The sequence below is a fragment of the Buteo buteo genome, chromosome 6, assembly GCF_964188355.1.
Source record: "Buteo buteo chromosome 6, bButBut1.hap1.1, whole genome shotgun sequence".
Taxonomy (NCBI): Eukaryota; Metazoa; Chordata; class Aves; order Accipitriformes; family Accipitridae; genus Buteo; species Buteo buteo.
Window position 1 is genome coordinate 31,136,215 of NC_134176.1, and position 14,342 is coordinate 31,150,556.

The 14,342-nt window shown below is 39.9% G+C and overlaps 1 protein-coding gene across 1 annotated transcript in view; it reads right to left on the reverse strand.

The window, feature by feature from the left end:
- SCFD1 (sec1 family domain containing 1) overlaps positions 1 to 14,077 on the reverse strand; it is a 53,517-nt gene extending 39,440 nt beyond the window's left edge. The window contains exons 1-7 of the mRNA XM_075030348.1: positions 13,948 to 14,077; positions 9,511 to 9,581; positions 8,563 to 8,651; positions 7,451 to 7,541; positions 6,524 to 6,646; positions 5,227 to 5,314; positions 1,040 to 1,129 (exon numbers count right to left, since the gene is read on the reverse strand). Coding sequence (XP_074886449.1) covers positions 1,040 to 1,129; positions 5,227 to 5,314; positions 6,524 to 6,646; positions 7,451 to 7,541; positions 8,563 to 8,651; positions 9,511 to 9,581; positions 13,948 to 13,978 — 583 coding nt within the window. The 5' untranslated portion in view covers positions 13,979 to 14,077. The remainder of the gene's footprint in view (positions 1 to 1,039; positions 1,130 to 5,226; positions 5,315 to 6,523; positions 6,647 to 7,450; positions 7,542 to 8,562; positions 8,652 to 9,510; positions 9,582 to 13,947) is intronic.
- Between the last annotated feature and the right edge of the window lie 265 nt (positions 14,078 to 14,342).

Consider the following 14,342-nt stretch of genomic DNA (forward strand, 5'->3'; position numbering starts at 1 on the left):
ATACAAACTTATATTAAATTTGTCTCCTGCAGTCTTCATCTATAAAACGAAAATACTATATAGAATATTAAATAACATTTCACAAAAATGAATACCTCACACAGGAATTTATGAGAAATATAGTGTACACTAGAAAGATAGCTAATGTACTGTGAAGGGGACAAACAATCTCGTATAGAAGCATTAAAAGTTAGTTTCAAAAGGTTGTAAGTCCCTTGAAAACAATAATAATAAGTGTTATAACACCACTACCACCACAATATACCAGTTACAACTCACTGCAGGGTAATGTTATTTTCAAAAGCACATTTTCCATTGGCTTTCAGGTTTCAAAATCTTTAGCTACAGTTTCTCACTTATCTATATAAATATGAAAATGCCAATACCATAGAGTTTAAGTGACTGAGTAAAAGAGAATTAATTTGTATCAAACTAACACGTGAAAGAACTCAATAGGTCCAAGGGAATCTCTCTTGAACAGACTGTCCCATAGCGATCCCCAGCTCCCCTTGTAGCAATGCTATCTCAGACTGACTGACTTCAGTGAGAACTTAGATTAAATGTCATCACTATGAAAAATGTATGAGCTAATAAGAATCAAGAAAACTCACTGTAAAATAAGTAAATTTCATATATCTTCCTAATTCTTGAGTTATTTCAGTTAGATCTTTGCAGGGTTTGTGTGTTTTTGAGAGCTACAAATCCAAACTCAAAGCACTATTGATCTTCATTGCAAACTAGGATTTTCTAAAAACAGTGAATCCAAACCTTTGCATTTCACTATTCTTCTCCCATTGATACTGAAGACTAAGACTCAACTCCCACATAGGACAGCCTTTATTGTCTTTTGCAGTGATGTACAGCAATGATTTGAGCAAGATCATTAACCCATCCAGCGAACTATTAAGATTTCTGTCACAGATCTAATTCTGCCTTTAATTTGCTATATGAAGACCCTAAACTTCTAGGTATCTCATTGAATATGGATCTTCTCTACAAGGAAAGCATACAGAAAATATGCTAGAATTTGAACACTTACCAAGTGTAACAAAAAAACAGAAGAGACTATCAACAATAGTATCCATTATAGTTTCCATTTCTGTGTCTGTTATATCTGGTCGGTTAATGGCTAAAACAGCGTGGAAAAGAGTTAAGAATAGGGTTAAAGAAAGTTTATGCCACTTTAATACTGAGAAAGCGATCCTATTCTTACCTAATGGCTGTTAATATCCAACAGCTTTTGTTGCAGAAGAGGTCAAATCATGAAATGCCCCTCTTAGCACATCCATTCCCACCCCACCCTTTTTTTGAGAAAAAGAACGGGAGAACTTAATTATTGCTCACTGTATAAGATCAAACACTACACAATCTTTTCCAATTATCTCTGACAATGTATACTGTAACTTCTGGATTGTGTTAGTATGACATTATTACAAACCTCCTATGAAACCACATTATGAAACAAAAATGGCCATCCACTTGGAAACCATTTTTCAGATATAAAATCCTCAAGAATTACTTGTGTAATTTAAAGAGAATTACAGTATGCAGATATCCATATTTAAAGATTCTAAATCTCTTGTAATGGAGATTCCTTTTCCTTTTTCCCCTTTTTTTTTAAAAAAAAATAAATTTACTGTCAGTCTCTAGGTTAGGGATAATTCCCCAGTTCTAAAACATTTCACACTACAGTTAGAAAGATTTCTTTCACATATTTAGATCAGAACAAGACACATATAGCAACACTTCCATTAAATAATTAACACTGACAAGAATATAATGGCAAACAGGAAACATCAAACCTAGTCTTATCACAGGTCTCAAGTCAAGCACTGTCTCAGGACTCATGCCATAGATCCCATCCTTGTTTGTTTTATTTTACTTTAAAAAATTTCTCACATAATTACTTGTCTTATATTATTTCTTAAAAAATGAACTTCAAAGCTCTGAACATTAATAAGCCTTCCATCCCAAATTTGTGCATGGACAGCCATAATCATTCTCTAACTTTAAAGGTGCTTTTTTTCCCCAGCTTTTGTCCTCTAAGAACTTTAGAGATGGATTATATTAGCAATTTCTACCAGCAGCTATACTTAGTAAGTCCAACTTTTTACTAGGCTGCTAGGATAACAGCAGCAACAGAAGCACCCCCATTAGCATTTTTAAATTCTGAGTTCAAGTTTCTGAAATATCAGCACCAAGAAAGGCAGACTGTTCCCAATATCTGTATTCTTCTGTAATGACAAAGCTTTGAAATTAACTGGGGCTATCATTCCGCAGTTATCTCCAACTAATGGTCTCCCAGTTTACAGGGGGAAATAATCTTATTTTTACTCCCTTGCTTTTCTCAATTTTAAAATTTAATTCCCCCCCTTTTATTATGTTTAAGGTACTCATTTATGATGTTCCAGTAATCTGCATACTGTCAGTGCCTTCTAATTTTGTGTAACATGCACATTTTATGAGCACACTCCTTTTTTTGTACCATAGCACTCAACACAAACATTCAATATTACTGCTCCTTAGGTCAACCTTTGAGAAACTTCATTAATAATCTTTCAGTAAGATGTTCTATCATGTTTTCTATATATTCCTTTCTCTCCACTGTAACAAGCTTATGGGGACTGCATCTATTACAGAAAAGTAAGCTTAGGTCTCCTATGTTTTCTTGCTGTTTTACAAAATTGATCCAAATTTGGTAAAGAAGCATTCAAATAGCATCAAACAGGATGCCAGGAAGATCGACTTTATACCAATATTACCCATTTACTCTTCCTTCTACAGAGTCATAGAAAAACAGAACCAGAGGGAGCCTGGGGAATTATCTAGTCAGTCCTCTTGCCCAAAGATGAGTTAAACCTTGTTATTTCTGTGTCTAAACCAATTCCCAAAGCCTCCCAGTCATGAAAATGCCATAATGTTTATAGGTAATCTATTCTAGTATTTCACTATCTTTAATGTTAGAAAGTGCTTCTAGTATCTGTTCAGAAACTTTTTTGTTGCAATTTAAGCTCATCACTTCTTGTCCATTACTACATGGACCAAGAGAATGTCTTATCACTGTTCTGTCTGTGAAAGCCTTTTACATAATTGAAGAATGTTATCATGCTTATTTGTCCTGACATTACCTCTCTGTAAACGCAGTCATACAGCCAGGAAATCAGGAAACTGAAAATTAACCTTTTTTGTTATATTTGTTCTTGGTTCACTCATTCAGCTACATGTGTGGCCATACATGGCAGTGCTGCTGCAAGAATAGCAGCAGTCTTTCATCACCATCAGACTTACACTGACTTATGTAGATTATGAAACTATACACAAACTGGCAGTTTCCTGCTAGTGTTACTCTCCAAAGGCAAAAGACCACTTCTTCTTTGCCCCTGTACTCCTACTGCCTGCCTGTGTCAGATCTAGAACTCACACAGTAAGATGGATTGGCTCAGTGCTCTAATGGAAAACTAATCACTCTCTATGGGAGATTAGATTTCTGTTCGATCAGCTTTTGGAAACAGCCCACTTCTAGATTGGTTTAAACATAGTGTGAAACCACATGTCATGTGGCAAATTTCAGGGGCCCAAGAGAGGAAAAAAACCAACATAGAAACTGACGGGTGCAAAATGGTTTCAGTCATTTTAATTCAAATTCCTTGTTAGCTAGCAGGAATCTTATGAGAGCCAGTCAAGTATCTTTACATACACACAAACACATCACAAAACAATTATTACTAAAACTCTTAACAGCAAGTTTTAGAAAAAAAAAAAGTCTGCTTTTGAAAAAAAAATGCCCTTCATTCTGACAATGGAATCAATCCCCAGTGTGAGACAGAACTCAGTATTATGCATCCAGTTTCAAAGAAAGGTACTGACTTTGGAAATAGGGCAAATGAGGAGAAAAATCTCAGTGCTAAATGTTAGGCATATGGAGACTTCTCATCTCCACCTGGTCACTAGTTAGTGTTCTGTGCATCCAAATAAATTAGGAATTAACTGTGTGACACTGCACGTAGTCGCTGTGACTACACTAAAGTAATGAGGAGCTGCTGCTAAAACAGGGCTATCTTGCCTCTGACTTACACACTTGTGCTGCTTCCCTTGGATTGGATTTGTAGATCACACAAATAAGCTGGTATTTCCTATGGAGTGAGTCAAATGAACAAACACTCTGCAGCTCCAAGATTACTGGTTCTGATGTAAAAGGAGGAGAAGATGAGGCAAACTACAGCGGGGCAACAAGACAACCCACCCTGTAATAGCCATTTGAGTGAGAGGAGTAGGAGAGGTAGAGTGACATTCTCTGTTGATTTAGCATATTGAATGGGTCAGGGAAGCACAGAAATCAGATCAAAGGAGGGAGGAAAACCACGTGGACAATTATGACAACTAGTATATATATTGACTTGAGCTGCTGTAGCACCATAGCTGTAGAGGTAATTGACCTAAGGCAGCCACTTGGTTTTCCTGCTAGGTTCCATAACAGGTCCAACAGAAGTCCCAATAAAAATAAAAAGAGTTCCACGTGGCTGACTTCACTTGCAACTCTGAGACTTTACAGAGAAGCTGACATGCTTGGCTCACATGCTTGCAGAAGCAATCAGCATTTCTTATTTTCTAGAATGCCCTTTCCCAGATTATTCCCTGTGCTACTCCAGCCCCTGATCCTAACCATTTCCCCTTGCACAGCCCCATGTTTTCATGTCTTGCATAAGAAAAGCAGGTACTGACTGCTCACTATCTAGAAGATACAAGAAACTCTATCAGTTAGTCATCTTTCTTGCTTTACATTCCTTACAGTAACTTTCCAACTGACCATTCACACAGAAACAAAATACTTAATTCCTTAAGAACTGCAGAAACAATTATGACTAAATAGTGGTGTGTAAACACAGCAGCCACCCAGTGTCTACCTACATGTGTAAAAAATATGAAATTTTTCCTGTATTATTCCATGTATAAAACCCCCTACTATCCATAAATGTCTATACTGCAGTTTTGCTTTACTAAATTTGTTATTTAAAAATACATGATTATTTTTCAATATTACAGTATCTGTGTAGTCAAGATGCTGAAATTAGTATCTAAGAACTGCTTCCTTCATGAATTTAAACTACACATCTAACAGATTATCCTGAATTCCAAGCAGATCAAAGCAAAATAAAATCATCAAACTTCAAAAGTAAATTTCAACTTTAGACGTTCCAGTATAATTTTTATACAAATTTTACTTACCACGATATGAAACAAGTTCTTTGTTTTGGTTACACAATACGAACATGTCATCTTCTAAAGTAATAAAATTAAGATATTGATCGAACACCTAGAAATCAAGGAATAATGGTCAGAGCAGTGCAGAATGAAGCATAAAAAAACCTCTGTGATTTATTGCTACTTCTTTTTGAATCTTTTACAGAGCTACATATTAAAAGAAAGAAATGCAAGATATAATGTATGAATTAAAAAGCCTGTGTAAGGATTGAGTGATAACACAAAAAATTAGAGCACCTGTAAAGTGCTAAAAGAAAACAGTCCAACTTGGAAGTATTCTGTGGACAAATTTTTAGTAGCCAATCATCAATGAAAAAAACACATATGGAGGACATTATAATACTACAGGTTTATTTTTTATTAATATGAAGGACTACAACATGAGCAGTGCTGAGCACTCAGGCAGGAGAGAGAAAAGAGGGCACTTTTTACACAAAGAGAGAATATAGCTCATGAATTCCAATTTTTCTGTAACATACCTGTACATTCAGGAAAAAAAATAAACCTCTTTATAGCATAAACTCTTAATGGGACATCACAACAGAAAAATAGATTTAAGAAAGTTAGTTCACAGTGCTACACCAATTTACTCCTGCTGAAGACCTAAGGCTTAAACAATACTAGTAGTTTTCATTTCATTTCACAACAGCTTCTTTCTCTCATACCAGTAGTACTCCCTAACAAGAGTGAGAAAAAGTGAATGTATTTACATATATATGAAAAAAATTAGTTAAAAATTTGCAGGTTTTGGTACATGCATTCAACAAAAATAAGAGGGTACATACCTGATAACCTGCCTTTAAATCATAAAGGTATAGGAGTGTACTGAATAATAGTGTGTATGTAAGAAACATCCACCTCTACAGTACACTTCCTAGTTAAAATGACAACTGCACTCATACTGCACTTCTTGTGTATTTAGGAGCTAAAATCCCCACCCCCTTATATATGCACTGGATGCACTTATTGAGCTTATGAGATTAGGAATACTCTGAAACCACTGTATTTCCCGTCTTACCATTTAGCACAAAGGTCTCGCAGTGCTTGGACTTTTGACTAAGTTGAAGTATAGTATTAAGCTGCATTACTGAGATGACTGTAAATTTCCTTCTCCCCCCAAGTAAATCTATGCCTGAGATTGAATCTAGCTAAATGATTCAGTCAGAAAAGCTGTGTATGGCACTGAAGTGGCCACGTAAGAATGCAATAACAACTGTAACAGTAGTAACTCTTAACATAAGAGACTGGGGGATTTTCTTACCTTAGCCACTTGAGTTACTGCATTAGCACCTATGGCAGCATTTGCAATATCTTCCAGTTTACTTCTCGAAATGGCAGAAATAAAGTTTAAATAATAAGATTCATAAAGCTGGTTTCGAAGATCCTAAAAGGTAGGAAAATCACAACATTTTTCCTGGATATGTACTAATATATTTCTGACTAATTAAAAAACATTCTTAATTCTACTATGACTGTAGATAATTGGAACATCACAAACTAAACTTTTGAAAGTGCTTAGCTGTCTGTTCATACAGCCCTGTACGCAGTGTTTTGACTACATTACTAGATATAATTAACCTAACACAGAACTGCCAAAACCAGGAAATGAAATTTAAGCTACCAGATAGCAACTACTACTCCATACCTTACCACTGACCAAAAGTACCCTTTGCTCTGATGTCAACCTTCCATCAATTCCTGCCAGAGAATGTGAAAAACTGAGGTTAGCCTAGTCCAACCCCCTCCCCACTCAAAGCAGAGTCAAAGAGAACAGATGGCTCAAGATTGTGTCCAGATGAATTTTTAACATCTCCAAGGATGGAGACTCCACAAACTCTCCAGGTAATCTGTTCCAGCATTCAGCCACCCTCATTAAAATAGCTTTTTCTTATGTTTAAATGGAATTGCCTGTATTTCCATTTGTGCCCACTGCCTCTTGTCTTTTCACTCCCTGAATTCTCTCCCCGAAACACAGAGACATATTTACCCTTTGACTTCCTGGGAAACTGAAGTTTTGTGTGTAAAAATGTTGGGTAACGTTTTTATGACTAGTATGTGCTAATACAGAAAAAATGCAAGCAAAGGTGTTCAGACATGCACAATACAGAATGGTCACACTCTGGTGAATGCTTCACACACACTACCTCTGTTGTGTCCACTCATTTGAAACATTAAGCATGCAAGTCACCTGGCACATTCTGTCAATATTTTCTTCTGTTGGCATTACAAAGTAAACAGCTGGAACATCTGGAATAGCATCCCGATCTGAATGCAAAAGCCTGAAAGGAATCAAAAGTAGATCTCTAATGCGTTCCTCCTCTGATTTATGTAAAATTATAAAAATTAAAGAAATTATTTATTTATACAGACACATTCAATTTCCTACAACTTCTCCCTATATTTAGCCAGATTTTAGCAAGAACAAAACATGAAAAAATAGCAAAATCGTATTTGTATAATTTTTGGCTGAATATATTAACAGAGGTCTCAGAAGTTTACTCAAAGCTTGAGAAAAGGCTTTGCAAATCTTAAAAAATAGATTAATCCATTCAGAGGAAGGTAAAATACTGCATCCATGAAGTTCATATACCAATTATTAATTGTTGACATGATAACAAAAAACGCTGCCTATCTCATACTATTAAACTTGCCTTTCCTGCTCATTACAATAAAGACAGGCAAGGTGCTTACATGTTTCTCTCACATTTCTGCTGATACGTCAACATGTTAAACTGTTTTTCCATTTCTAGCCTTCGCTTAGTAAAAGTTAACAAACTTCTGAAAAGAGAAAAAAAAAAGTATCTTCAAAGATCCTCCGTGACTATTACCACAGCTAAGGAACGACACTGAACTAAATAAATGTAATCTGGAGAAAGAGAAATGGAAATCTCTTAAAATAGTATCTTTGACAAGAGACAATTAAAATCTATGTGCAAAAGAGACAGACAATATGCACAGTCCCATGAAACAGCTTGTGCCAAAAAAATTTTAAGATATATGAATACAAAGGGAATTGTACAGACAGATTCTCCCCAAAACACCTATTGGATAATTCTTATTTTTGAGCAGGGGCCTCCTCTACTTAGTAAGAAATCCTACTGAACAGTGTTTGGAATGACCTTTCCACTCCCCGATTCTGAGTAATAACACCTGATTTTAGAAACAACTCAGGGTATAATCTTTATTTTAGTAGTTATTAATCAAATGATTTTCAATGTTTTGTTTGTGATTTTGGGGGAATATTAAATAAAGTTCTTTTTAGGAAAAAAACCCCAACCAAACTGCTTTTTTTTTACTTACAGATGCAAAGTGATCCCCATATCTCTCAGCTCTTTCACTGACAGTAAAGGTGAGATTATATCTTGTCCAAATCTGTCATAAATGAGAACCTGAAATAGATACACATCTTTTTACAAAGTGGTGTAAAAAGTGGATACAGTAGAATACAGGATACAGTGTATACAGGAATTCAGGTTTAAGGAACTACTGTCCTAACCTGAAAAGTGCTAAACATTTACCAATTTATAATTCATCATTCATTTGTCATGGACTTCCATTTGTGCTTACTAATTTAAAAAAAAAAAAAAAAAAAAGAAACTCAGTGATAAAGGAAAATAAATTCATCACTTCCATCTCTTGAAAAGTGTCAGTCAAACAGGAATCTGCTGTCAGAAATTTGTTATGGTAAGTACAGAATTTCTCTGAGTGCATTTGGGAGGAAATAAAAGGAGAAGCAAAGAGGATAAAAAAGGAAATGGCAAAAAAAAAAAAGACAACTGAATAGATGAAGAGACATAATATATGCTTTGTAGCAGCAAAAACTTCTCACAAATTACTTACTTTTTAAAGCTAATAAAGGTAGCCTTGAGCTCAGTTGTCCTAAATTTAAGGCTATCAATAGCTCTTCCCTTTCTATGGACTTCTTTCTGACTTTGTGAGTTCACCTGTAAGGTATCATGTAAGTTTCTGCCAACAGGTATCAATGAGATCCAAGTATATTTAAAAAATGTCCTCCCCAGTTGCTTATTAAAATATTGCTTAAACAATTAGTCACTGGGTCTTCAACGAGCCAATATCTCAGATACGTATTTTTCTCAGCAATTCTGATATTCAATTCTGTATATTCATACCACACAGGAAAAAATATTTTGCACAAGTTGAGAAGATATTCGAGTTAGTTACCATTTGAAAATCTGAACTTTTTTGAACACTCTAAAATTCTCCTATTCCTGTTCAAATAGTTCTTACCTTCCATACTGGTTCTCCTGTGCTGTTTTTAACAGGAGGAACATTGAAGTTCAGCATACGTTTCAAAGCCACTGGAAAATAAAGCAGAATAATGCTTTGCTCTCTTTATACTTCAACAACAGAGATTAAACACATTACCAGGGTTTTATTATACATTTCATTTGAGAGGAAAACCATCATAAAATATAAATACAACAAGTCACATTTTCATTATTTTTATGCAGCTTTGACTGACAAGTGGCACACTTCAGCTAGAATTTATGGGCTCTGGAAGATGCTGCAAAAGGAAAAGAAGCAAGTCCTAAAACATGAAGAAAGACTCTCTCTCCTTAGTTATATGGACTATATTCTATTGCAGTTTGCCTTAAAAATAATTCCAGTATGTTCCTGAAGGGGCATTCTGTACAGCAGGAACTAGTTTGTTTTATTCCTCTGATCTGCTTTTCCTACCCCACAGGAACAACAGCATACACACAAGCAAAAAATACCTTTTCACCTGACTAAAACTGACACACATTTTGAAACGTTTTTAGAACTCACAGGAAGAAATTGCTGCTTTAAGGGGTACAAAACCCACCCCTAATTTGCAGCAGAAAAACGCTTTGAAACAGGAATGAGCTTTCATTTAATTTCACATTCAACACAGAAAGCAAAGCAGATTCCTTCACCTACCTCTAACTTATAAATCTATTAAGTAAGGAGTCCTTCCTCATTTATCTGATTAAACAATACACTATGTGCTGTTCTCTCATCTTTGACTAGCAGCAAAAGCCTATTTGCATCAATAGAAGTTAGTGGCTATTCTCTTCAAACTCATAAACAAAATCATCACAAAGCTTTGCAAAGCGGAAAAACTTCCAGAAATCAAAGCAAGGTATACCACTTTGCTCATAAACGGAAAGCAGCAGAAACGGTTAACTTCCGGCTCTTCAGCTGAAGGAAGCTTGTGAGCATACTCAGTGCTGTTCCCTGGGGTTTACAGTATCATAGGACAGCTCAGGCTGGAAAGGACCGCGGGAGATCTCTAGTCCAACCTCCTGCTCAGGCACGGTCAGCTGTGAGTCCAGGCCAGGCTGCTCAGGGCTCTATCCAGTCAGGTCTCCAGGGATGGAGATGCCACAACCACACTGCGCAACGTGTGGCACTGACCATCCTTGAGGTGAAAAAGTTTTTCCTTATAACCAGTTTGAACACCTTGTTTCAACGTATATCTGTTGTCCCTCACCCTCCTGCTACACACCACCACAAGGAGCCTGGCTCCATCTTCTCAATGCCCCCTCCATAGCTACTGCAGAGCTGCTGTTAGGTCCCCCTTGGAGCCTCCTTTTCTCCGAGCAGAACAAGCCCTAGTCCTGCAGCCTCACCTCACAGTGCTTCAGCCCCTGACCATCTTGGTGGTCCTTTGCTGAACTCCCTCCAACATGAACACATTTCCTGTACTGGTAGCCACAAACTGGGCATGGTATCTAGATGTGGTCTCCTGATAATCACTCCCCTTGATCTACTGGCTGTGCTCCTGTGAATATGGCCCGGGATGCTGCTATGCGGGGGCACACTGTGGGCTCACGTTCAGCTTGCTGTCTACTGGGAGCCCTCGCAGGCCTTTTTGGCAGAGCTGCTCTTCAGTCTGCCAGTCCCCTGCACTGTTGCCTGTACATTGCAAGGGGTTCTTCCTTTGCAGGTGCAGGAGTTTATATTTGCCGTTGCTGAATTTCAAGAGATCCCTGTTGGCCCATTCCTCTTGCCCATCTAAGTCCCTCTGAGTGGCAGCTCTGCTCTCGAGTACATGAACTGATTCCCCTAGTTCGCTGTCACCTGCACACTTAATGAGAGTGCACTTTGACGCTTCCTCAACATCACTGATAGAGATTTTAAACAGGACAGGTGACAGGATAGACCCATGTGGTGCTCCAGTTGTTACCAGCCTCCAGGTTATAGTGTGTCTGATTAATTGCAACCCTCTGAGCTTGACCATCCAACCATTTTTTTACTTATCTATTTGTCCATCCCTCCAGCCCATACCATCCTCACTTGGATACAAGAATACAATGCCAAAAGCCTTGCTAAAGTCAAAGTAAATTACATACTCTGCTCCCCTGTTGCCTACAAATCCAGTCATTTTATCACTGAAGGCAATCAGGCTGGTCAGGCGTGATTTACCATACATAAATTCATGCTTGCCTTCTCCTTCACGTAATGATGGAAAATATTTTCCAAGAAGATTCACTCCATGACTGACTCCAAAGTGACACAAAGGCCTGCAAGAATTTGTTGGTGAAGACAGAGGCAAAGAAGGCATTGGGTACCTCAGCCTTACCTGTGTCCCATCACCACTAAATGACTGGCTCCATTTAGCAATGATCCAACATTTTTCCTTATTCGTATTTTCACTACTAATGTCGCAGCAGAAACTCTTCTCATTGCTTTTGACACCCGCTGCAAGTCTCAACTCCAGTTGAACTTTGGCTTTCCTAACACCATCCATCCATGCCCAGACAATGTTTCTAACAGTTCTCCTTCGCAGTCTGTCCCTGCTTCCTCCTTCTGTGTGCTGCCTTTTCAAATCACATTACCAGAAGTGAAACTTGACCATGGGAGGAAGAAAGCTAGCAGTGAGTGCTGGGCCTCCCTGGAATCCAGTCTTCCACTTGCTTAACACTTTTTTCCTCCTTTTTTTTTTTTTCTTAAACACCACAGAACAATGCTGAAAGCTGATTACAGACCGCTCCTGGAGACTTCACTCCCTCACTGCCAGTGACACCTTCCATACATTTCAGCCATATGAACAATTTTCTATAAAGCTGCACGGTTACGTGTTTTGGTACTATTGGATCTGAAGCAGCTGCTTTGTAGAGTGCACCATTTAAATTAAAACTCGGCATAAGCTCTCTACTAAAGGAAGACACCAATCAGACTAGTGATGTGCTATGACAATCATGACAAACATTCAGCATGTCTCTGGGTTTCTTTTTGGTATTTATATCACCATTTCATTTACTTTTAGGCTGAATACTCTCTGGGGCAAGGATCAGGTTTTTACTGTGCTTGCACAACAATATGCTTTGACTGGTTATGAACCAGGATAAAGGTCACAACAGATGGTGCACATACATGGTAATACAAATACTAAATGATAATAAATCTTTTCCTTTTTCTGAGTATCTTTCAATTATTCAATCTACCTCCTTGCAAATGACCTCCCCAGTGGAAGACAACATGGGTTCAGTGCTAAAGGTTGACTGAAATAATCAAGTAACAAGATGAAGCACAATAGGAAAGAATAAAGCTGTATGGAATATGTCAAAGACAGTGAGCTCTATCAGAAAGGTAGCAAAGAGAAAAAAAGTAAAGGATTGCAAAGGAACATCAAACAGCACTATTAATGGTAGATAGCCACAAGAACGAGATTACGGAAAGTAGACTTCTGGTACAAAAAGAAGATGGAGAATACTAGTAAATATTTAAGGCCCACACAGAGACTCAGACTAAGATTTTTCAGCAGATGATTTTAGACATTTCATGTTAAACAAATGCACCCAGAATCCTCTATACCACCAGAAAGATACTGCAGTTGTCAAGGAGAAGGTTACAAGATTACAGCTCAAAACTACTTGACAAAAACTTTGGCAAGCAAGGGAAGTAGAGGACTATGGAGTTGGCATGCTCTATGCTTTAGGAGTGTGTTCAAATGGGTGGTTCAACGCTCCACAAAACAACATCAAGCCAGAGAAGAAAGGAGAGACTGAATAACTAGCCCTCTACCCACAGAAAACCTCCTACGTAATTACTTGTAGTCGTTAATCTCGCATTCTCAATTTCTTGAGGGTCAGCATGCGCTCCAAGACCTCTATATTGTCTTAACAGGAGCACCACAACAGCAGCTTTATTTTCACAGCATTAAACGATACTTCCCATTGATCCTTGCCAGGGGTAGAAAGGAAGCTGAAACGGAGGGAAAGCACAACCCGCTCCCCACGGCCACGGGAGAAGGGCACCGCTCAAGCCCCGGGCCCAGGCAAGCCCCTTCCTGGGGGCCCGGGCCCGCCGCCGCCGGGCAGAGCACACACCCGGCCCTGTGCCCCACAGCCGGGCCGGGCCGGGCCCCCTCGGCAAGAGCAGCGGCCAGAGGCCCCCGGAGCCCCAGGCCCGCCGCTGCAGAGGCAGCTGAGGAGGAGGAGGAGGAGGAGGAGGAAGGCCGCCGTCCCATTGCCGGGAGACCCAAGCCGGGTGAGAGGGCGCGAATCCCCCGGGGGAGGCGAAGGGGCTCGCAGACGCCCACGTCCCGCTCCGGGGCCCCGCCGGGGGAAAGGACGGGGGCGGGACGGCAGGCAGGAGCCCCCGGCCGCAGCGTGAGGCTGACCTCGGTCCCTCCCTCCCCGGAGCCCCGGGGAAGGCAGCTGCGCCGCCGCGCGACGGAGACGGCGGGAAGCCGCTTACCTGTCTGCTTCTCCCGGATACCGGCCGCCATCTTCCCGACCCGCCAGCCCGGCCGCGCCGCCGCGCCCCGCCCACCGCCGCGTACGCAGCCGCCGGACGACGTGGCGGCCCGCAGGGCTCCCGCCGCCCCTCCTCCGCCGCAGGTGCCGTGCCCCCGCCGGCTGGTGGGGTCGGGCCGGGCCGGGCCGGGCGGTCCCCCCCGCCCCGACCCCCTCCCCCGGCGGCAGCCGCGGCACAGCTGTGCGCTCTCCCCGCCCCGGCGGGCCGCAGCGCGGGGGAAGGTGGTGCCTCCCGCCCGGAGGCAGCCCCCGTTCGTGAGGGAGCTGTAATTAAGAAAGTGCATCTCAGGATTTAAGATTCGGGCCTCTGCTTTTCCTCAGCTGCGAACAAAAGAA